Source organism: Apis florea, unplaced genomic scaffold (assembly GCF_048593485.1).
Source record: "Apis florea isolate Af1SG1 unplaced genomic scaffold, ASM4859348v1 contig_3170_pilon, whole genome shotgun sequence".
Lineage (NCBI taxonomy): Eukaryota > Metazoa > Arthropoda > Insecta > Hymenoptera > Apidae > Apis > Apis florea.
In genome coordinates this window covers 6,107,577-6,131,836 of record NW_028256714.1, presented here as the reverse complement: position 1 = coordinate 6,131,836, position 24,260 = coordinate 6,107,577, and the positions used below count along the sequence as shown (strand labels likewise).

The following is a 24,260-nucleotide window of genomic DNA, read 5'->3' as shown; positions in this document are numbered from 1 at the left end:
ATAACTTTTACCATTTTACCAAAATCGAGAACGAACCCTGTTATGGCAATTGCTTTATTTGTCGATACAATTTATTTGGGGGTTACGTTTTCGGTACGCACGCAACGCGGTTAAAGCGAGTTAGAGACGATCGCCATGTTGCTCCAGATCATGCGACGTGAATCCGGGCGAAAGGAGGTCTGTCTCTCCCTCTCGCTCGACCCACCCCCGGAGGAAAGTGGAGTTGATGAGTGGCACGGGTTGAAGGAAAAAACACAGCGAGATGATGCTCCTCTCTATCAGTCCCAATTGACACCGAATCGGAAGCGAGCACACGTCGGCTGCCTGAATTGGCCGCTTTTCAAACATTAAACGAATGCACAATGGGTTGCAGAAACGGTACCAGACTCGGATGGCCGCCACAGAGCGGGCTCGTGGCGTCTCAATTTCCATTGATGCCTTCGGGATTGGCCATTCACGTTACGCTTCTCCGTCCGTCAACGAGAGGGTACCAGGCGTGATTAGGCCCTTTTGTGACGTCTGCCCGACGGAATTGGATAATGGACGATCCACCGATTACGCGGCTAAGTGGATCTAAGCGCTTTGAATCCGTGCTTCGGACACCAATCCACCGGAGGAGGAGGGAGGGTCCTCCTTCCATCACGTGAAACCTCGTATTTTCTCTATTCTCTACGTTTCTTTTCCTTTTTGCATCTTTTTTCGCATCTTTTTCTCCGTTCCATTCCAGCCCATCCGGTTCTGGTCCTGGTTCGAAAGAACGGAAAGTTGGTCGACAGTTGGCCAACGACTACGTTCGGACCTGGTCTTTCCGTGGCATTGTGTGGATCGCGGTATCAAGGTCAAACGGTGTCGAAGCGGGTGATATTTGAAAATACACGAATTAGAATCGGTTAGATCGTTGTCCACCGCATGCAAGTGAGGACGTGTTGGATAAGGATCGCGAAGTAAGTGGAAGGAATATTCGGGTGTTCGAATATATCGAGATAGGGAATATCGGTTCGGTTATTGATTATTATCGATGATAATTGATAACTCGCGGTGGCTGGATAAAAGAGATAAAGTGGGAAGAGGGTATTTATGTGTTTGTATGGAAAATTTTCAAATTGTAAATTATTAACTTTTTGAAGTGTTTCGTTTCATCGATGTGGAATGATTTATATTCGACGTTATTTTTCATCCTGTTACATTATTTCTCGCGATTTCCCGTTGAAATAAATAATCGTTTCGACTTGATCCACAGGAGAACTATGAGGTGGATAGCAGCTATCACTGGGTTTTTCCTGATATTCATCTTTCCACAGGATACCAAAGCTTTCTCCAGTGTAAGTAATTTTATTATTAACATAAGTTTACAAAATACCAATTTTTATATTTTAAATTAATAATGAAAATAAATTTTAAACGTTATAAAGTTTTTGGAAAATAATTGTAACTTGAAAAAGTACATACATATTTATGCTCGTTGATTTTCTTTAAAGTTAAATTCGTTTTTTTGTTTCACACCATGGGATTTCCATGATCGAGTAATTGAGAATTTTCAGTAGAAAAAATTATTTTCAATACACGTCGATATTTGTATATTTTTGATTAAAAATTGCAAAAGTGTATCTAATTCGAAATCTACGTATTTCAAAATGTACGAGGAAAAGATATGAAATTCGAAAAATAATTTACAGATACCATGGAAATCAAAACGAAGCATAGATCTGAACGACGTGTATCTGTCGAAAGTAAGCCAGCGCAGATTGCCAACGGAAGTGGTACCGACCAGCTACCACCTGGAACTTCAACCTTTTATTGGGAACGATAAATTCAAAGGTCGAATTAAGATCAATGTCACTTGGACAGATACCAGCGACACAATTATATTAAATGCTCACCCACATCTTGACATCTCGGAATACAATGTTAGGGCCACGGAGATGTCGTTGGAGGAAAGGTAAATTTAACGAAATTTAACGAACGAATGGATATAAAAATACTTAAAGTTAAGAAACAATGATTAAAACTTGGAATAAAATTTTAAATGATTTACGTTCGTTTAGCTATTTAATATGACAGAAGACGAGTTGAAATATGATTATATGTAGGATAATTTGATTTTAAAAATGAATCTTTTTTTTTTTTTTTTTTAATTGAATTATATTTGTTATTACATCATTTATATTTTATGCAATAATTTTGAAACAGATACATTTCGAACAGTTTTTAGAATGATGAGGATATTTGTGATCGATTCAAATTTATATTCTCTATTGGATAATTTTTATTGATATAATTGATGTTTAATTTCCTTTATAATAATGATAATTTTATATTGATTATTTATATAATACGTATCGTTAAAGAGAAATTTCCTTTGTGGAGCGAATTTAATTAGAGAAATTTAAATTTGGAACACGAGAGAAATAAAATACTACGTTAATATAGTTATATTTATATTAAAAATGTCCAATTTTGCAAAATATTATTATGTATTTAAAAGATGCATAAACAAGATTAAATGATGTAGGAGAAACGAATTTTTTTTAAGATTTAATTACATCTTTCATTAATTGAAAAAAATACGAATTTTTAACTAACAATGTTCAATAAAAATTGCAATACTTTTCTTTAAAATAAAAACTTGTAAGAAATTAAAAAGCAATTTTTAATAATTAAATGAATTCAGTCTGAAATTTATTAAATTAGTCAAAATAATACTTGACTTGAAATTTTGGATAGAAATCATTGAGAATTTTTATAAATTAATATAATCTAAAAATTTAATAAAAAAATTTATCAAAATACGTATATATTGACTTTTATATTACACGAAGATGAAATTGTCATCAAGAAATGTTTACTCGCAAATTAGAAAAAAAATTAAATACGACTTTAATTAAATTATAACATCAAGTGTATCAATAAATAATATTAAAAAGTGCGTCGAAAATATTGTCTTTTCAAATAAATTTTTAATTACACAATTTCTGGAAAGCATTATATACAATCAAATTTAAAATTCGTGTAATAATAATTAAATTAAACACGTAATAATTTATTTCATATTTAATCGAAAATAATTTAACTCCAAATAATTAACTAATTTTATCACTATATTTATAATTATCTAAATTATCTCTCGAAACTAACATCTGTTTATTAAAAAAAAAAAAAAAAAAAGGGAGAAAGGTTTGCCACTGATGGATGTGAACGTTGCGAGAGTCACTCGTCCTAATTCATGGCCATCTTCTTACGCAATTCATCTCGAGCAGATGCTAAAAAAGGGAAGTAGCTGCGAAGTAGATCTCATTTTCACCGGAAACCTTACCACCGATGAGAGCAGCGGTTTCTTCAAAAACGAATACATCGACGCCGATGGGAAGAAACAGTAATTGCAATGTTTTACACGTAATCCAAGAGAAAAAGAGAATCTCGCAATGCGCGTAATATATCCTCTTTTCCAGTCCCTTCGTGGCTACCAATCTCAGATTGGATAGCGCGCAAACTGTCTTCCCTTGTATGGATGAACCTCCTTACAAAGCGACCTTCAAACTGAGCGTCTTGCGCCCCAAAAATATGATCGCCCTTTCGAACACACCTCTCGAGAGCAGTACGGAAATGTGAGTAATTTATATCGTAATATCAATCTCTCGTCTCCCTTCAATTTCATTATTTAATCTTTCTAAATTTGTTTAACGGCAAGTTGATATTTTTTTTATACGAAACGAGATTACAAATTGAAGAATATTTCGAATAAGGAAAAATTGGATTAAGAAAATTTATTTTAAAAACTGAGCATTGTATTAGAAACTTTTAATTTTATTTAATATCGTAACTTTGATATCGATGATACTCGCAAATAACTAAGGATTTTAAACGAAATTTTAAATGTATTAAATACACGTATATATTTTTATAATTTTATATTATTTATCCGATCAATGATGAAAATTTGAAACGAAAAAAAGTTTCCCCAAGTTCTTGCGCTCGATTCATTAGATTGTGAAGAAATCAATATCGAGTTAATCGTGCCGTTATATTCGATAGGCTAATATTTTAATTAAAGTGTATGTAAAGTATGATATCTCGAATCTTTTTGTACGAATAATATTCCTGTCATTAATCATCGAAAACAATCAAAGTTTTTAATTAAATAAGTAGCTCGAAATTCTTTTCAATATTCAAAATGTACAAGTTTACAATTAAAAATATATTCTTCTTACTCAGAGATGGAGAGCCGGATTTAATCTGGGATCATTTCTCGAAGACACCGGAAATATCAACGTACCAATTGGCTTTGATAGTATCGGACTTCGAGAGTATCTCGCCCACACAGGAAATCAATGAAATGGATGGAAGAAAGCTCGAGATTAAAGTGTGGGGTCGAAAGGAGTATTTGGACTCTTTAAAGGACGTACCTGACAAAGTTGTCAGGATTATGAATTATTTACAAGAATACTTCAACAGCTCGATTGTTTTGCCAAAACTCGACTTGGTAGCGGTTCCTTTGTACAGTGCTACCAAAGCATCTGACAGTTGGGGTTTGATGTTCTTCAAGTATGTATCGGTTATCACACTTTTTTCGTGCATGAAAAATAAACGTTATATTTTTTTGTAAATAATAATAGTTCTATTAATATTTTTCCATTGCAACATTGTTGAAATTTATTGAAAAATTATAAAGAAACGAAGAGATAAAATTATTGTGTGATAATATACAAAATTTAAAATAAGCAAAAAATTTGATTGTTTTATTTGCTAAAACTAATATTATATTATAAAAAATACTGATACATATTCACTTATGAATCATTATCCTAAATTATATATAGGTTACATATATATGTATATAATTAGATTTATTAATAATTTTTTTTTAGATATATTCAATTTTCTAAATATTCCTTCTTCATAAATGATCTTGACTTCAGATATGTTAATAAGTTATGTTAAGACATTCTCTACTTATTTAAATAAATCACTAACAATAAAATTTATCGATATGAATCAAATAAACTTATTAAAAAATAATAATACATAATTTATGAATTATAATTTTATGTATCGAATTTTTTTACATTTTTTTTTTACATTTTTGAATCAACAATCATATATAAATTATTTAATATACAAAACATATATATAGTGTGTGTATGTATATATAGTAATGTGTATTTTATAATTTTATGAAATAAAAAAGTTTTTTTAAAAAATATTATATCTCTTCAAAATTTATAATTTTTTTCAAAATAGCATATTTTGCAAATTATTCGTAGAGAAAATATCAAATGAAATATAATATTAAAATATGAAACAAAATTATATTGAATATTTTTTTTGAGAATTATTAGAAAAGAAAAAAACTAAATATATATATATATAGAAAAATAATCAATAAAGTATTATATAAAAAGCTTTTTTTTCGTTGATAAAAAGGATTTGATATCACCGACTGCCGAGTAACAGAATTCGACAGATTATTCAAAATTTGAATAAAATGTAAAATTTAACATTTAATTTTGTAAAAAAATCATGTCATATTTTTTGATTCATTGAATCTATTATAATTTCTACTAATTCGTTAATTTTATTAATATTTTTTTTATAAATAATGCTATATCGATAACTGTATTAGAGATTAATTACCAACAAGTATGAATCAACGATTGAAATTATGGTATCCAAAATTATCTACATTCGATTCACAATATAAAACATCGATAACTCGCACATAATTTTATATTTAAATAAATAATTCTCGATATTATTAAAATCGATATTAATTTTCTTCATATAATTTTACGAATTACTCGATATATTATTATTACGCTATTAAATATGCATAAAACATTAAGCAAAAATAACTATAAATACTAATAATTTACTTATAAATAAAAATTATAGAAAAAAACATATGATAAATCACGTTTTATGAATTTCTATACATAAGTTTGAATATTATATGTTTCTATTCTAATTATTTGAACAAAATAATTTTTGAGCAATTACATGATAATTAATAAGCTAAAAATTATTAAGTTATCTATTGCAGATACAAATATATAAATGTACAAATAATTATTTAAGTATTTAACAATTTGATTATAGGGAAAGTGAAATAAGCAGTCCTTCAATTTGGAATACAGCTTATGAACTAATTTATCAATGGATCGGTCAATATATTACGCCATTCCGTTGGAGTGATGCACCAATTAACAAAGCACTTAATTCGTTCTTAGCTTCAATGACGACCGTGAATGTACGTATTATATTAATTCGTACACGCACGAAAATTAATTTATGAAAGTGATATATTTATTGCAGCTTAATCCAGACGAAATGGAAGGAAAATGGCCAATGACTCTGTTATATTCCCTTTATTACGAATTTGGAAAATTTGAACCTTTTTCGAGAGTTGGGGGAATCAGGAATGAAGCTACATCAGCGAAAAGTAAATTTTAATTAAATTATTTTATAAAAGCTATCATTAATAATAATTATTTAATATATAATTTAATATATCATACAATGCATTAAAACAATTGTATTTAATAATTTCTTGATAGTATTTAGAATAATTTTTGGAATAATTTATTCATTTATATTTTTGATATTTTATATTTTATAGTATATTTTATTTGTTAAATGCATTCTTCTAATATATTCTAAAGCACATTCTATAACATAAGTGATACATTATGACTAGATTTTTTTTTATTTAACTTAATCTTTGAAGATAAAAAATATTGTAGAAAATAAAAACAAATTATGCAGATGTATTTTTTTACGACTCCGTTTTTTTTTTACTGATAAACTGATTTTTCAAAATATATATATATATATAATATTAACATATGCGAAAATTTTTATAAAATATTTTAAACTTTTCGGATGTTTGATCATTACATATTAAATAAAGGAATACTAATTATTAATGTTTTAAATGATTTAACAAGTTTCAAATATTAATAGAAAAAGATTATAAAAGATATTACTTAATAATTTTTATTTAAATGACCAGTTTGAAAATTTTAACAATTTTATATATTATTGAAAAAAATTATCGTATAATTAGCACATTGCTATTAATTGTGTAATTACGTTATTTTTTTCTTCTTACAGCGGAACTTGTATTCCGGATGTTCAATTACACTCTTGGAGAGAAATTGTTCCAGAAAGGCGTTAGAAATTTCATTCAACAGAATTCAGAAGAGTAGTAATTGTTTTTATCAGTTAGCCGGGAAGCAGATTTTAAATGCAAGTTTAATAGTTTAATTCTAAATAAATGCTATTTAAATTAATGATTAACAAAAAAAATTATAATAACATTCTTTATATTTATACATCATGGGAAAAGCAGACAATTTAATGTTTCTTGCAATCTCTTTAATTACATTCTTACGTCAAATAATTATTTTAAAAATATCTGCATTATTTCACAAACATTTAGAAAAATCACTATAGAAAAACTTATCGGTTTTTCATCTTGGATTTAATTTTTTCTATGTTAGCCTATATTATCTTTTATATTAGTCTATACATATATATATCGTTTAATTTATTAGCATTGTTTTGCAAATTTTCTCAAAATTTTCATGCAAGACGCACTTTTAGCTATTTCAATTTTATTTTCGTTTTTATCTTAAAAACATCCTTTTATTTCAACAAACATTTGAGAAGAAAAATAATTTTATCTTAAAAATAATTCGCCACTTTATTACACTATAAATTATTTTCAGAAACACTGTTTCCCGGCTATTATTCTCGACTGAATTTTTTATTCATCTCTGTTCACCCGTCAAATACAATTTTTTCAGGAATCTACGAACCTTTTTTGCAGATGACATTTACAGCCGATTAAACGATGTCGCGAAAGAAATGAATATTTTGCCAGAGGGTTTGACAGTGAACAGCATAGCAGGCCCGTGGACCAATCGAGATAGAGTACCATTAGTCACCGTAATCCGCGATTATGAAACACAAACTCTTACACTTAGCCAGGTATGTGTACTTACGATTATTGCTTGCAATCTTACTGAGGAGCAAAAAACGTTGCTTACCTCAGAGACGCAAAAAAAAGCATAAATATAGTGATGATTTTCACACGGATAAAACCATCAATGAATACGAAATGCAATCTTGTATTTCTTTATGGGCGCTTTGAATGAAGTCGGTTCTCCTCTTGCATAAGTACGTAACGATGTGGATATGCAAATCGAGAATGATTTGAATGCACCAAAAGAAAGAATAATACAATCAATTGAATAATATTTATTTTTTAAATAAATTTGAAATTTTATATAACGAAATCACTCGATACGTCAGAATTTTGTTCGTATCTTTTAATCTTAAAAAAAAAAATGTTACATGTGTATAAAAAAAAAACATTAAGAAATGTGATGAAGTACACTTAGACCTCTTTTTATGAAGTATTTTTTTATAGGATTTTCTTTGCACAATTTTTTCAAACACATTTTTATTTATACTTCAACACGCAAAAAACGTATTAATACGGGGAAAATATCATGGAAATCACACGTATCACGTTTATTTTTTAATTTAAAGTATTTTTTGTACATTTAAAATCACATAAATAAAATATTTTTATCGAATACATTTCTGTATTTTAAATTGCTTTTTCTAATTAATTTATTTATTTTAGTTTAAAATAAGTTATTATATTTTGTTACAAATCAATTGTTATTGACATTTTATATTGAAATATAATTTTTTTTTTCTTAATCAAATATATCGTGAAAAAAGATTTAGATCTATTATCTTAACGTAATAATTTTCTTTTTTTTTTTCTTTTTTACTTATACGATATATACGATATATGAATTACTTAGTGGCTATATGAATTCCAAGGTTCGTTTGTTTTTTAAACAAAAAATAAGTAATTAGTTTTTAAAATGTAGAAATAATTTAAACCGGACGGATGTGCAATTATCACACGAGCATAACAATGAAAATTTTACCCTTGAAGAACGAAAAAATGCTGTTCCATCTTTAACAAAACCATTAATGTAATCTTAACGGTATAATCCAAATAAAAATGTACAATGGAATACATTTACATACTGTATTAGGTCGTTGATTGTGGATATTCTTTAGTTCTTGAGATAACATCGTTTCATTATTACGAAAGAAACAGCAACACAAATAATTAATACAATTCTGTACGTGATAATATCATGATAGTTGTATATATAAATTATATACAGAGTGATAAATTATTTTTAATATTTTAAATAATAAATTATTCTTAATTCGAATTTAATTTATTATTATTCAAATACTTCGTTTATTTCTTTAATAATATTAATAATTTAATTGATGTTAATATTGTTCATATATTTATAGAAAGTTTACCTCAGAGAAACTACGCGAGATTCCGCACCCAAAGTTTCTTATGAATGGGACATACCGATAGTGATAATGACCCAAGGAAAATTAACATTTCAAGAGCCTTGTCATCTGTGGTTGACGAAAGGAAATTCAGCAAAAAATCTCACTGTTCCAGATAATACTAACGAAAGTCATTTTATCATTGTCAATCCAGAGGAAATAGGTATGAAAACAACAATATAAATTAAAATTAAAATAATATACAAATCTAAAAATCTGTTTCATTTCTTCGATAAATAATTTAAATAATCGCTTTTCTTTTCAATAAATTTCAATTTTCTTCGACATAATTTTTTACTCGAATCGTAATTTAATAATTAAATCGATTTAACGAAACAATTTCATTGTAACGTATTCGACAAAATGATTTTATAGGCATGTTCCCGGTAAACTATGATTCCTGTAATTGGAAAATGTTATCACAATTTTTACAAAGTCCAAACCGAGAAAAGATTCCTGTTTTAACCAGAGCAAAACTTCTTCACGATTCTTGGAATTTAGCATATTCCGGAGAACTTTGTTTCGGAATTGCGTTAAATATGACGCTCTTTTTGAAAGAAGAAAGAAGCCACGTTGTATGGGAGCCAGTTTTTATGATGATTGATCATATAGGTAGACGTATCGAGGGAACTGAAGTATATCCTAAATTCGAGGTAAATATTTTCTGTTTCTCTGTGCATAATATTTAATATACTAATTACTTTTGTTGCAACAAAAAAAAAAAAGAATTAAACGTGAAATTTTGATAAAATCAGTTAATGAATGAGAAACTTATTGCCATTTAGGCATACATACGCACATTGTTGAAGCCTTTGTACGAGGAACTCAATAAAAATATTGAGACGAATGAACCATCTTGGAAAACTCACATGCGAGGAATGACAAAAAATTTTCTTTGTCGTGCTGGATATGAACCATGTGTTAATGAAGCGCGGGATCAATACAAAAAATGGTTGACTGATAAGGAACCAGATAAAGGAAATCCGTTCGTAAACTTATTATTTTTAGTATTATCTTGAAAGTAAAAATTATAATTATTTATTGAGTAATAGTTAAAATATTTAATTTTTAATATGTATTTACATTTAATTATTCAGAAAACAATTCTTTGTAATATTTTTCCTAAAAATTAGAAGACAATTATGATCTCAATTACAATATTAATATTGCTATTTTTTATTATTTTAAAATAATTTAAATAAATGATTATATTTTATATAATTATATTAAAACTTCTGTCAATTAGTTATTTATATATTTTAAGAGATTAAATTTTATTAATTATTAATTATTATTATGATTATAATAATCAATTATTATTATGATAATAATATAAAAATTAATATTGTTCATTTTATAGAGTTGCCAATGAATTTATTTGTCCGGTATTCAAATGGGGTACTGAAGAAGAGTGGGAATTTGGACTTCAACGTGTTATAAATTTCCCTCAGAACAGTCCAGAAAGGAAACAAAATGAACGAACTTATCTTTTAAAATCTTTAGCTGGTTGTCCAAAAGATACATATAAAATCGAAAGGTATCACGAATAATTATGTTTGATTAATTCATTAAAATATATTATAACATTTAAAAAAATTTTAGTCCAAAAATTATACAATTATATCATACCTTATTTTTTTTTCATTTAAAAAAATAATAATTATTCATTTTCTTAATAACAATATTACAGGTTGTTAAATGTAACAATCCTCAATCAGAATGGAAACTTTACTGATTCAGACATCCAATTAATTTTTGTTACATTGAGTGGTGGTGCAGCTGGTTATACAGCCCTCTTCAACTTTTTAACAGATAATTGGGATACTGTGAAAGAAAGATTTGATGATAAAAAACATATTTGGTACCGCATAGTGGAATCTGCAATTTCCTCATTTAGCAATCAAAAAGGTTTAGATATATTGCGTAAATTGTATGAAAGTCATTCAGATGAATTCCCACCTGATCTTATGACACAAAAATGTTGCAAAATGGAAATAAAAGAATGGAGTGAAAAAAATCTTCCAGTAATTGATGCTTGGCTTATGGAAAATCTGCCAAAAGAAGAATTAGAAGGTATTCAACCTTATGTAGTTACTACTACTATGGTTCCTAGCACGGAATAAATTAAAAAAAGAAGACTCATAATTGAAAATTAAATGAAAATGTTTAAATATAAATTTAGAAATTGAAAAAAAATTTTATGATTTATGAAATATTTATAAGCCATATGTTGTATCAATCATCCATTGCTTGGAATTTAAATATATAAATAAATTGTTGCAAAGATAACTTTCAAGAATAGAATAAAAAATTTATCAAATTAATAAATTAATAAATTAATAAATATTTGAAATAATCAAATTAATAATTTGAAGCTCTAATAATAATTTAATATGTTATAGCTTATTTTCTTTATTTATCAAAAAAATAAAGCTTATACAAATGTACAATTACTATTAGATATGTAATATTTAAATTTGAATAAACAATGTAATTATATGAATTATTATTGATTTAAGATCTAAAAAATTATTTAAATAATTTTAAAATATATAACATCATTTGTATCAATTTAATTATCTGCTTAATTGAATAAAATTTTAAGAATAATACAATAAGTAATTTTAATTTTAATTTTTGCAATTTAATTATAAGAAAATTCCTATTCCTTAAAATATTTTATTTATTGTTTGAAAAAATACATAATATTAAATATAATTTAGTATTAGCTAAATATAAGCCAATTTCTACTTGTGTATTAAATGACTGATTTAATCGATCGACTTATAAGACTTGATTGATCAATTCATTGACAGACTATCAAAATAAAGATGAATGTTGGTATAAGTTATACAGTTATAATTTTTAATTTTTTAAATATTTACTATATATAATATTTACTATTTTAAATATTTTTTTAAATCTAATTTAACTTCTTTGAATGTAATATTTTTAAGTAACTTGTTAATAAAAATTTCTCCTTTAAATTGAAAAACATGATTGAAAATCATTATAATATAAAAAATCAGATAAATTTAACTAATACTTAATCAATTTACATATACTTAACAAATCTACATTTATCTGTAGTTGATTTAAAGATAAAAGAAGAATTTTAAAATGAAATATTCTTTATTGTGCAATTTTTTTTTATTCTATAATACCAAATCATATTTCTATAATACCAAATTTTGCAATATATTTCTAATAATATGTAATAGTAAAATGAAATTTATATATAATATTATTATATAATATTTTATATTATATATAAAATATCAATCCATCTATCTGAATCAATCGATTATAAAATTATTTTTTTTACAAAAATTTGTCTTTTCTAAAAAACTTCACTTTAAATTTTTTTTTCTGAAATGAATATTTTAGAAATGATAATCATATTTATTACATTATAGCCAATAGTGGAATAATATAATGTAAATCGAAAAATATATCATATATTAATATAGCATATTATATATTAATATTTTAAAAAAATAAAAAAATTTAATTTAGTAACATAACATTTCATAAATAGAATGTGTTCACAAATATTAGATTTTTTCCATTGTAATACTTCCATCATAATGATCTAAATCGCTGATCTAATGAAACAAAACATATTTTTCATATATTTATTTTATATATTATCATTATATTTTACAAAATTATAAATCTGTTACTATAATTATCTGTTTAATTAGCTTGAAGCACAATATTATTAATGCTTTTATTATTTGGAAATGTCTCTCAATTATATGACTTAATTATAATCTACTAGTATTACATTCAAATATTAATGTCAATTAAACATTTTTCTTAAATAAATTGGATATTTTAATAATTATATTTTAAATAGTATATATATATATATTATATATATATTTTATTTATTTTAACTAGTTATATTATAATAGAAAGTATTTCATATAATATATTATATCTATTTATAGTTTTAATAGGAATATCTAATACTTTTTTATATGAGATATTTGAAAATTTTGAGAAACAAACTCTAATTTTATAAAAGATATAAAAAAGATATAAAAATACTTTGATATTTATTTCAATTAATACTACAAAGTCTTATTATGCAAAGTTTTAGCTATATATACAAATAATTTGTCAGTTTTTGCATATTAATATAATGCAAAAACACAAAAAAAATAATATTCAATATTATAACAACATAAACCATGAAACAGTGAAATTTATTATTTGTTTAAACTATATTATAAAAATTTATTACAGCAGAATACATATATTATATTATAGATTTTAAGCAAATAAAAGACTTCATATTTCGTACTAATATGCCACATTAATACAATGAAAAATTAATGAAAATAATTGTGAATAAAAGCATTCATAAACAACTAAAATATTGCAAAATAAAATTTTATAACAATGAAATAAAGATCAAATATACTTAAGTATATTTTTTTATTTAACCTCATAAAATGTTTGACACATTTAAGATATTATTTATTATATTTATGTTTAAGATATTATTAGCATATAATAAAACATATAATATAATATATTGTATTTTAAATTAGTTATATATTTAACTATAGTAATATATTCTTAATTTTATAAAATATACATATATGAAAAAAATAAGATTTTCTGTTAAATCAGTCTTTTAGATTATCGTTCAAACTAAATTCTTTAATTAAACAAACTAATTTTCTTTAATTTCATTGGTAATTAGAATCCAATTGATCTTTTTTCTTTTTTTTATTTTTTTCATTATATATTATATTATATATTATATATATTAAAATTTTTAAAAATATAAAAAAATTTTACTATTTATTAACTAAATAAATATTATGAAGCCATTGGCAAGATAATAATATGCAAGAAATAATTTATATGATTCAAATTAAAACAGTTTTTTTACGTTTAATTTTTTGTAATTAACTTTAAAATATATGGTAATTAATAATATTTTTTTCTATAAAAATCAATTTTCTAATATACATACCTTCATGATTAATTCATAAGTATAAATATAAAGATTAATTTTTAACGTTTTAATATTTTCTTAATATTTTACAAATAAAAACAATTTTTTGTTATAATTTATTAATTCTTTTAATTTTATCACTTATTTACAGAGATGAATCTATTAATATATCACATGAAACATTTTGCGTCTCATATTATATTAGAAATATCCTCTTTACTTTCTTATTATATATATTTCTGTTAAAGCTGAAATGATGGAATTGTAAGCTTTGAAACTCAAAACATACATGAATAGTATATGGTATGAGAACAATAAAGATAAAGAGTCGATTGCAAATATTTAGTATACAAATAAGTACATTTGATTGACAATATATTACATTATAATATTTTCTAATTTTTTTTATCTTTTTTTTCATCAACGCGTGGTAAATATAATAAAATTTTTAAAAAATTGTTTTTATAATACGTTTCTTTATATTTTATAATGCAATTTTAAATATAGTAATAAAATATGGCAGCATATTATATAATGAAATTTATTATATATATATATATATATATATATAATAAATTTATATATAATATATTTATTTAATAATATTATTTAATAATATATATATTACATAACAATGTACGAACATGTCTTGTATAATTATATCACCCAAATTTAACTTAAAACTATGATTTGTAGATTGTTAGATTAAATATGATTATTATTTTTAAGTAATTAATTTTAATCATTTATTATACACATAATATAAATAAATATTAAAATAATTCTTTTTTTTTTTAATTTTTTTATTTCATTTATTTATATTTACAACCAAAATTTAAATTTTTAATTATTTTTTTCAATTAATTATAAATAACTTATTGATATATTAAATTTTATCATTATTAAAAATATGAATATTTAATTTATATAAATTATATGAGTATTATTAAATATATAAAAATAAATTATATAAAAATAAATATTTTCGAAATCATTCTTTCAAAACTTATATTATATACGAAAGTATACTCTGTCAAGAAACGTAAGATGGCACCACATTAAATTAATTTGAAATTGTTCAAGATTATCTCATCATCTCTATGTCAAACAATATATTCGTAGGTTGAAATATCTATATCGTAATGTAAGATGGCTAATTTTTGAGTTTCGTTTACGTCCTAATTTTGTACATTTCAATACGTTAGTGAGCAAATGTTGTGTAAACTCGGTGATTTTATAAACCGACATTCCCGGTGGTGCTTCATGAGAGTCACTAGAGAATGTATAAAGGCGATATATCATTATCTATCATTAATCGAAATTGATTGCATACATTTCATCAAAGGTTTCAGTGCTTTTTTTCAAACTACTCTCGATAGAGGAAGATTAACGTTTTAATCATATTTCGGTATGTAATTTTATTATTTATGAAATATAATATAATTTGTTGATTAAGATATAAAATTATAATGATTTTATATATTATTTAATTTATTATAATTCTAATAGCTTTCTGTTTCAAAATTTATAGACACAATGGTCGAAAATGCTAAATGTTGTGTCCTGCAATGGACTGGTCATTCAAAATATATTACAGAAAAATTTAGTGGACTATTGGCACGTCAAGCACTTGTTGATGTAACACTCGTATGTGAAGAGCAGAAGCTACGTGTTCATAAACTGATTTTAGCATCAAATAGTATATATTTTGAGGTATGCTTAAAAAATATATTTAAATACTTATGAAATTTCTGATAAGTTATTTTTAATATTTAATAATTATTTTTAATAGTAAAAAAATATATATCTTTTCTAAAGTTATTAAAGCTATTAAATCTTTTAAAAATATTGTTATTATTAATATAATAGCTTTTTATTTTAATTTTAATATTATCTATTAAAATTAATCAAGATTGATAAAAATATATAATTTAATTTTCTCAATAAATTATTTGTATAATTAATTACTTATATGTTATATAATTAATTATTTAGTTATTATAATTCTTTAATAGAATTGAAGAATTAATTCTTTAATAATATTATTAATATTAATTTTATGTTTTCACATATTAAAATATATTATTTTGCTGTAATGAATATAGATATTATTTTTTATTTCTTCTCATTTTCAAAATTTATTGTATTTTAAAAATAATCAATTAGCACATAAATATTAATTTTATCTTATATAGTTATGTAATCTTATGTAATTATTAATTGTAATAAATTACAGAAAGATTTTTTCATAAAATTAATTAAAATTAATGAAAATTAATTAAAAATAATTTTTAAATTATTGAAATAGATAATATATGAAAAATGAAAACAATTTTATTCAAATAAATTTATTATTTATTATATTTAATAATAAAAATCTATATACTTTCATAATTCAATAAAATCCAAATATATAAAAATTATATTATATTTATATTAATTTTTTTAATATCATGCAATTATTTATTAAAATTTAAAAAATTATATAAAAAATTTGTGTGTAGAAAATTGAAATTTAATATCTGTAAATATAATTTTAGATTAAAATTAATCTAAAATTTCTTTTATTATAATTAATATGAAGTTATATGATTAAAAAGAACACATACAATAGTGAAAATACTTTTCATTTTATTTACATTATAGTTATCAATATATAGTTTATTAATACTACAATATATTTTAATTAAATATTTATATCAATTTCAAATTTTAATCAATTGTTTCTATCATTATATGTATGTATGTATATATATATATATATATATATATATTGATAGAATGTAGCAATATATATAAAAGATATAAAATACTTATAAAAGGACAATTTTACAGGGATTCTGTAATATTCATGTAAAATAAAGAAAGCCTTATATATTGGAATTTGCTTATTTATTTGCAAATATTTGAAGAAACCATGTTTGTGGGATATAATTTTTACAACTTATGAAGAAGATCTATTGAATATAAAGGTATCAAAGAGTTAATTTGTATGGAATCAAAATAGTAAAATAGTATAATTGTAAATAATTTTCTTAGGAATATATTTAATTTTTTTTTTTTTACCAATTAAATAAAAATAATACCAAATAATATTTTAAAATATGCATGTATTTATAATTTATATTTATATTACATACAATTAAATATTTGTTTAAAGAGTTAATAATGTTTTGTTCTTAAATAAAATATCCATCTATCTAATATATCTAATAAAAATGTTTTTTTAATTTTTCTAAGAAAAAAATTCAACACTATTAAAAGTGTTCTTTGAATATTCTATCAAATTTTGTAACATTAAATATATTATAAAACAATATTATAAAAACAATTAATAAAAAGATAGTAACAGAATATAATTTTTTTATTTTTATCGTAATTTAAAATATATATATATATATATATATATGAAAAATTTATATCTATTAATATGTTTTGTTTGCTCTACTTTCTGATGTAATAGGAGATTCTACAACAAGATTTGGGTCAAGAACCAGTTATATTTTTGAAAGACTTAAACTTTGAAATTTTGAAGGCCATGGTTGAATTCATGTATTGTGGAGAAACAACAATTCCTTATCAATTATTATCACCTTTATTAACTGCCACAAAAAAATTTAAGGTTGGTATTACAATATATGATATATATTGTAATTATTAACAAAAATTGTTTTGAATATAAATTTTATTTCAAATAAAATTATAATATACATTTAAAAGTTTATATCATATATTACAATATATATTATTAAATAAAAATATTATTATTATATAAATTATATAGTTATTATATAAAATTATAATTTAATGTATTCTTTTTTATTTTCATTTTTTTTTAATCATTTTCATTTTGTATTTAATTGCATTATTAAATTGTTTTAATTTTCTTTTATGAAATAAAATGAAACAATAATGAAAAATTATATATATATATAAGATTAATAATTATAAAATAAACATTTATATGAATAATTAGTCCACTAAAAATTATCATAAAATTTTTAAAGAATAGGATTTTCTAGAAATATAAATTTTTTTAAATGTATTTGAAATAAATGAAAAAAATTTTTTAAATTTTATTTTAATGTATACTGAAAACATTTAACTTCATAATTATTTTTGAATAAAAATGAATATAGACATTTATTATAAAAAAATTATAGAATCTTTAATAAATACATTTATATAATAATAATAATAATATTTTTTTAAATTTATGATAATAAAATTCAAATTAAATAATAAATTCTAATAAAATAATATTAGAAGAGGATTATCAATAGCTTTATAAAAATTAGAACTTGATTTTCTGTTTATAAAATAGTCATCTTGATTTTATAAAATAGTCTATTATTATTTAATATTTATATAATATATATAATATATAGGTTAAACATAAGAAGTTTTATTACATATATATCAATTATTTTTTGTTTATAAAAAATCTATATTAGAATAAAATATTTTATGTGTCCTTATTATTGAACTTATTAGATATTTACTATAGTTTCATTTAAATTTTTAGAGAACTAATCATAAAATTTTTCTGTAAAAATCAATTTTTTTTATGAATTAAAAAAACTATCAATATTAATATTAATAATTTTTTGTATACATATAGGTTAAAGAATTGACAACTGTGGTTAATGCCATGATGAGTTCTAATGTAGGAAGTTTTGAAATCAATGACATGGACAAAGAAGTTACTGAAACAAAGATTATAAGCAATACATGTAATAATACAGATTATATACATGTAAAGTGTAATGAACTTGTTAAGAACGAGTGCTTTGTACTTTGTAATAAGAGTAATAGTGATGTGAATACAAGTGAAAATCAATCTTCAGAAGGTAATACAATTAGTGATTCTCCTGAACAAGAATTAGAACATATATTGTATGAAGAGTCACAAGATTTTGAAACTAATGCAGAACAAACTAATACATTATTTTCAATAGGTAATTCTACAAAATTAATGGGAAATGAAAATTTAATTCTATTAACAAATGATAAAATGAAAAAAATATCAAATGAGGAAATAGAATATTCTGGAAATAGAATAATAAATAGTGATACTTTGTGTACAAATAACGAATTAAAACCTATATTATATGAACAATGCTGTGATCTTTCAGATATTGATGAATGTGAAGAAAGTTCTATGTCATTATCACAATCTTGCCTTCAACAAATTGAAAAAGACTTTGCACAATATAAATTTGAAGGTGCTGATGTTCCTAATAAAGTAGGAAAATGTGTTAAAGTTTACACTCATAAAAGACGAAAATCTATGGATGAAATAAAAAATAAATTAACAGATATGAATAACATAATTCAAAATCCACCATCTACTGATTGTATAGACTTATTGGATGAGCCGTCCACTACTGATATACCAGTTACACTTTTAACATCACTAGATATGGAGAGTGCTGAATATATTATAAGTTTAAATACTAAAAATATTCAATCTATAGTAGGAGCTACTTTAACAGAACAGCATACATTAAACAAATATAAAAAATTAGAAGAAATTATTGAATGTAATGCACAACAAGATAGTATAAATAAAATAGAATTAAATACTCAAGATATTGAAACTTCTAATTGTTCAAAACCAATATTACGAAGAAGTTTACGATTAAATCAACAAGAAATAGAAGAAACTATAAATAATAATGAAATTATTAAAACTTCTGAAAAAAAAGAACATTTTAAAAAATCAAATTTTTCAAATAAAACAGAACTATGTATTAAAAGAAAACGTAAAATAAAGGATATAGATCGTAAAATTCCAGAACAAGTTATTAACAATGTAATACAACCTATTAAGAAAACATTTAATAATCGTAGAAATACAAAATTAATTGTTAAAAAAAATAAATGTATAATATCTAATAAAGAAAAAGATGAGCAAACAGTTAAAATAACAAATAAATTAAAATGTGGCATATCAGAAACAACAAATATTGATTCCATTTTTACATTACCTAAATTAAATACAATAGAACATATAAATCGTGCATTATGGGGCGATATGACAGATTTTGCGGAAGATTATAAAAATAGAATAAATTTGCTAGAAAATTCATCAAATACAGAAATTCCATTTGCAGTTGGTTTATTACCTTTACGTACTGCTTTAGAAAAAATGCAAGCAACACCAGATTATCAACCTCGCAAAACTCGTTCATCTGTAGCACCAATAAGACAAGAAATTAATAATCTTAAGAGAAAGAATTGTACTCATTTAGTTAAAGTTACAGATTCTAAAAAACAAAATATGTGTATTAATGATCCAAAAGAAAATGCAAAAGCAGTTTGTCATATTCAGATTAGAACAGCGCCATCACAGTATATACGAACTCGTAAAAAATATCTTACAACAGATATAAATTCATTGGAATCGCCGATTATAATTAATAAAACTTAATAAGTATTAGAGAATTACATAATGATAATAATTCAATATAATATTCTTAAATGCGAATATCAAAGTATAAAAGAGAACGCATAATTTTATGCATGTTATTTTATATTTTAAAAAACATATTTTTAATATGGAACTTCTTGTATATAAAACGCAGATATAAAAAATAGATATACGATAAACTATTTAGGTACATGTAGTTCCTTGATTTCTATAAGAATTCAAGATATATTTTTTTTATTTGAACGTGTACACGCACGTGCTTATTTGGCCATATTTTTTAATTTATATCAAATACTTCTATACGTGTATTAAATAATATTAAGAAAAGAAATATAACTATTTTCTTTATTGAATGAAGAAATATTAACTTTCGATGAACAAACATATTTTTTGTAATTTCCGAAAGTAATTTGAATCGTGTATATTCATAATTCCTTTTCTTTACTATTATAACTTCTTAAAATTCTGTGATATTTATTATTATTATTATTATTCTTATTAAAAACTCTACTTCATTATACAATTGTTCAATCCATTTAAATGTTTAAAGATTTATCAGCAAAAATAAAAATCTCTTTGAAGAAATTCAATAAATAAAATTTTATTTTAGACATAAACAAAAAATTAATATATCCATATAATAATCCATATAAATTATTTATAATGGATTAATATAAAATAGTTACAAAATAATATTTCTTTATTATATTCTTATAATTAAAGTTTTTTAATATCTAATTAAATTAATGTTTGAAATAAGAATATTAATTGTATTCTACTTAATTAATAGCATAAAATAATGTTTTTATTATAAATATTTAAAATAAAAACGTATTATTTGATATACGTATAGGATTATTTATATATATATATATATAAAAATATGTATATACATATAATGATTTATTATTATCTAGAGATATTGTACATAAATATTTTGAAAATTTTAGTTTATTGTATTTAAATGAAACTTCAACAATTTTTTTTTTTTTATGTGTGAAAAATGCATACATATCATTTACACTAATGTGAATATCTTAATACTAATTACAATTTGTTATAGATGTCTTTAAGAGAGAAAAAATCTTATATATTTTATATAATGATTTATAATTTTATTCATCAATATATTTTTTTTAACTCTCTATAACTTTTATTTTCTTATAAAGAAAAAATTATAATTCTCTATAGTTCTTGCTTTTATTGAAAATTTAAAAATTAATAATTTTGCTATTATTTATATTTATATATATATATATTCTTACTTATAATATGTATTTTTAAAATGTAAGTTATGAATTTATTGCACAATATAACAATGTAAAATAGATTATTTACTGCCATAATTCATAAAAATATGAATGCAATAAAATGCAAATAAGATTTAAAAATATACATATGCGAATATGTATAACTTTCAAGTGACATGTCGTTATAGAGGGTTAATATCTTTATTTCGTGATAATTAATATTTCATTTAATAAGTAAGTTAAATCATAATAATCCAGTTCAATAATTTGTGTTATAAAAGCGATTACTATGAAGCAAAACTATAAATTGTATAATAATTCATTATGTATTTTCTTATATTGTTTATATTTTTTAAATAGCTATTAAATCGAAACAAAATTATTTGTATTTATATATATATTATATATTATGTAATATATATATATTACTTGTAATATTTTGAAATGTAACCAATTAATGCACAATATAACAAAATGGATTGTTTATCGTAATAATATATAAGTATTTTTTACACGAATTTATGTATACATATACATTGACAAAGAAATATATATTTTTTTTTTTTCTAATAAAATTTTTGATGTATAATTATAGTATCTTTAGAATATTTATATTTTCAATATATTTATTATAAAATTTATTTGTATTTCTACAAATAAGATAAAATAGTTGAAATTATAATTAAATTATTATATCGAATTGCGTAGTTACATTTTTATGCTTCATATTCTCATTCAATATTTTATTACTTTATAGACTGAATACATTATATATTACCTGAATGATCATAATAAGAAACTATAATCTGTACAGAAATATATAATATACTTAATATGTTCTTGACACTGCGTAGAGGACGAAAACAGTCTATAAAGAGAGAGTGCCATGTTTATTTATAACTAGTAATTTGATTGGCCGTGTAATACACTATGATACATACATACACAATCAATATGAGAAAAGTGTAGTTTTCATTTTTAATTTAATTCTCTAATTTCTAATGGAATTGACAGAAGTTAGCAAAATAAAGAGCAATAAACTGTTTTTTATTATTGTAAAATTAAATAATATATTGATACTCATGTATTAATAAAATATACTTGATTAAAGAAAGATTAAAAAGTATATAAATATTTAAAACCTTTTAATATTATGTTTCATTTAAATAATCTTGTTCATAATAGTGTTTTTTTAATAAGTGAATAATATACATATTGTTCATAACTAATATACGATCTATATTATATGTAAACATTGACGAATCATAAATGTCTTCTATGTCATGTATAAAATATTATATATATATATATATATATATATATATATATATCATTTAAATCTATACATGCAGATATATACAATATAATATCAGATATATCAATGTAATATTATAATATTCTTAAAATATTTTAGATTTTCAATTTAAAATTTTAATATAATATTTAATTATATTACCATTTATACTACCATTAAATAAAATAAATAATCAAAAAATAATCTTGTATTAAGATATTTGATTACTAAATTGAATCATTATTATTAAATTGAAAAATAATTTACTTACATGAAAAATACATTAACTTACATGAATTCTTTGTACATAACGTATGATGATCGATGAAACAAGTAGTTTTAAAATTGTGAAATTTCCTTTGTTTATCACATGGGGGCTGTATCAACATGAAAAACATACGGCATCTTACATAGCATCTTATAACATGTATTTTTTAATTGAATTGCAATTCAATTATATAAATGTTAAAAGATGCACGTAGAATGCAACCAAGCAAGTAGATAGATATTACATGCTTAATGTTTAGTGCTACAAAGAAGATAAATTCGACGAGACCGACGCAGCGCAGCTACAGAGCAATCAATGAATGCATATTGATCTCAACCCTTCACGGATTCTATACCTGCAGGGGCGGATCACTTGAGCACCAAATATCATGATTTGATTAAGAATATTATATTAAAATGCATACATTATAAATAAATAATTTCTTCTATTTTAAAATTATTATTAAGTAATAGCACTTAATCTTTTATATTATGTTTTAAAAATTTGTTTAAATTTGTTTATTGTTAATTTCTTTAATTAATTTATAGCGAAAATTATATTATTAAAAATATTTAACAATTCTTAATAATACTAAATCTTAAAAAAAATGTTTATATATAATATTTATTTAATAACAGATATAACAGTAT

General features: G+C 22.4%; 2 protein-coding genes and 1 long non-coding RNA gene across 4 annotated transcripts; 2 read left to right on the top strand and 1 right to left on the bottom strand.

The window, feature by feature from the left end:
- Nucleotides 1–604: 604 nt before the first annotated feature.
- On the top strand, nucleotides 605–12,008 carry LOC100866683 (aminopeptidase N). Its single transcript, XM_003692962.4, has 15 exons — nucleotides 605–944; nucleotides 1,241–1,322; nucleotides 1,677–1,939; nucleotides 3,167–3,373; nucleotides 3,450–3,605; nucleotides 4,213–4,542; nucleotides 6,094–6,244; nucleotides 6,310–6,436; nucleotides 7,108–7,198; nucleotides 7,803–7,986; nucleotides 9,349–9,556; nucleotides 9,769–10,046; nucleotides 10,179–10,378; nucleotides 10,754–10,930; nucleotides 11,084–12,008. The coding sequence occupies exons 1-15, from the start codon at nucleotides 910–912 to the stop codon at nucleotides 11,514–11,516; spliced, it is 2,922 nt and encodes a 973-aa protein (XP_003693010.2). The 5' UTR covers nucleotides 605–909; the 3' UTR covers nucleotides 11,517–12,008.
- Nucleotides 12,009–15,483: 3,475 nt separating this feature from the next.
- Nucleotides 15,484–20,988, top strand: LOC100867844 (uncharacterized). 2 transcript variants are annotated; one of them, XM_086910162.1, is made up of 5 exons: nucleotides 15,484–15,773; nucleotides 15,897–16,076; nucleotides 17,267–17,337; nucleotides 17,829–17,987; nucleotides 18,987–20,980. In XM_086910162.1, the coding sequence occupies exons 2-5, from the start codon at nucleotides 15,902–15,904 to the stop codon at nucleotides 20,796–20,798; spliced, it is 2,217 nt and encodes a 738-aa protein (XP_086766288.1). In that variant the 5' UTR covers nucleotides 15,484–15,773; nucleotides 15,897–15,901; the 3' UTR covers nucleotides 20,799–20,980. The 2 variants fall into 2 exon arrangements, with proteins under 2 accessions (XP_086766288.1, XP_086766287.1); XM_086910161.1 differs by lacking the exons at nucleotides 15,484–15,773; nucleotides 15,897–16,076 and having other exon boundaries at nucleotides 17,203–17,337; nucleotides 18,987–19,215; nucleotides 19,324–20,988.
- Nucleotides 18,033–23,933, bottom strand: LOC147657397 (uncharacterized). Its single transcript, XR_015292580.1, has 3 exons — nucleotides 23,635–23,933; nucleotides 20,494–20,559; nucleotides 18,033–19,071 (listed from the first exon to the last, which is right to left on the bottom strand). It is a non-coding gene; the product is annotated as an uncharacterized LOC147657397 (long non-coding RNA).
- Between the last annotated feature and the right edge of the window lie 327 nt (nucleotides 23,934–24,260).

Coding starts and splice junctions, on each gene's coding strand:
- LOC100867844 (XM_086910162.1), top strand. CDS start 15,902: ATGGTCGAAAATGCTAAATGTTGTGTCCTGCAATGGACTGGTCATTCA. Junction 16,077..17,266: donor ATCAAATAGTATATATTTTG/AGGTATGCTTAA, acceptor TATTTATTTGCA/AATATTTGAAGAAACCATGT. Junction 17,338..17,828: donor AAGATCTATTGAATATAAAG/GTATCAAAGAGT, acceptor CTGATGTAATAG/GAGATTCTACAACAAGATTT.
- LOC100866683 (XM_003692962.4), top strand. CDS start 910: ATGCAAGTGAGGACGTGTTGGATAAGGATCGCGAA. Junction 945..1,240: donor TGTTGGATAAGGATCGCGAA/GTAAGTGGAAGG, acceptor CTTGATCCACAG/GAGAACTATGAGGTGGATAG. Junction 10,379..10,753: donor GAACCAGATAAAGGAAATCC/GTTCGTAAACTT, acceptor TTCATTTTATAG/AGTTGCCAATGAATTTATTT.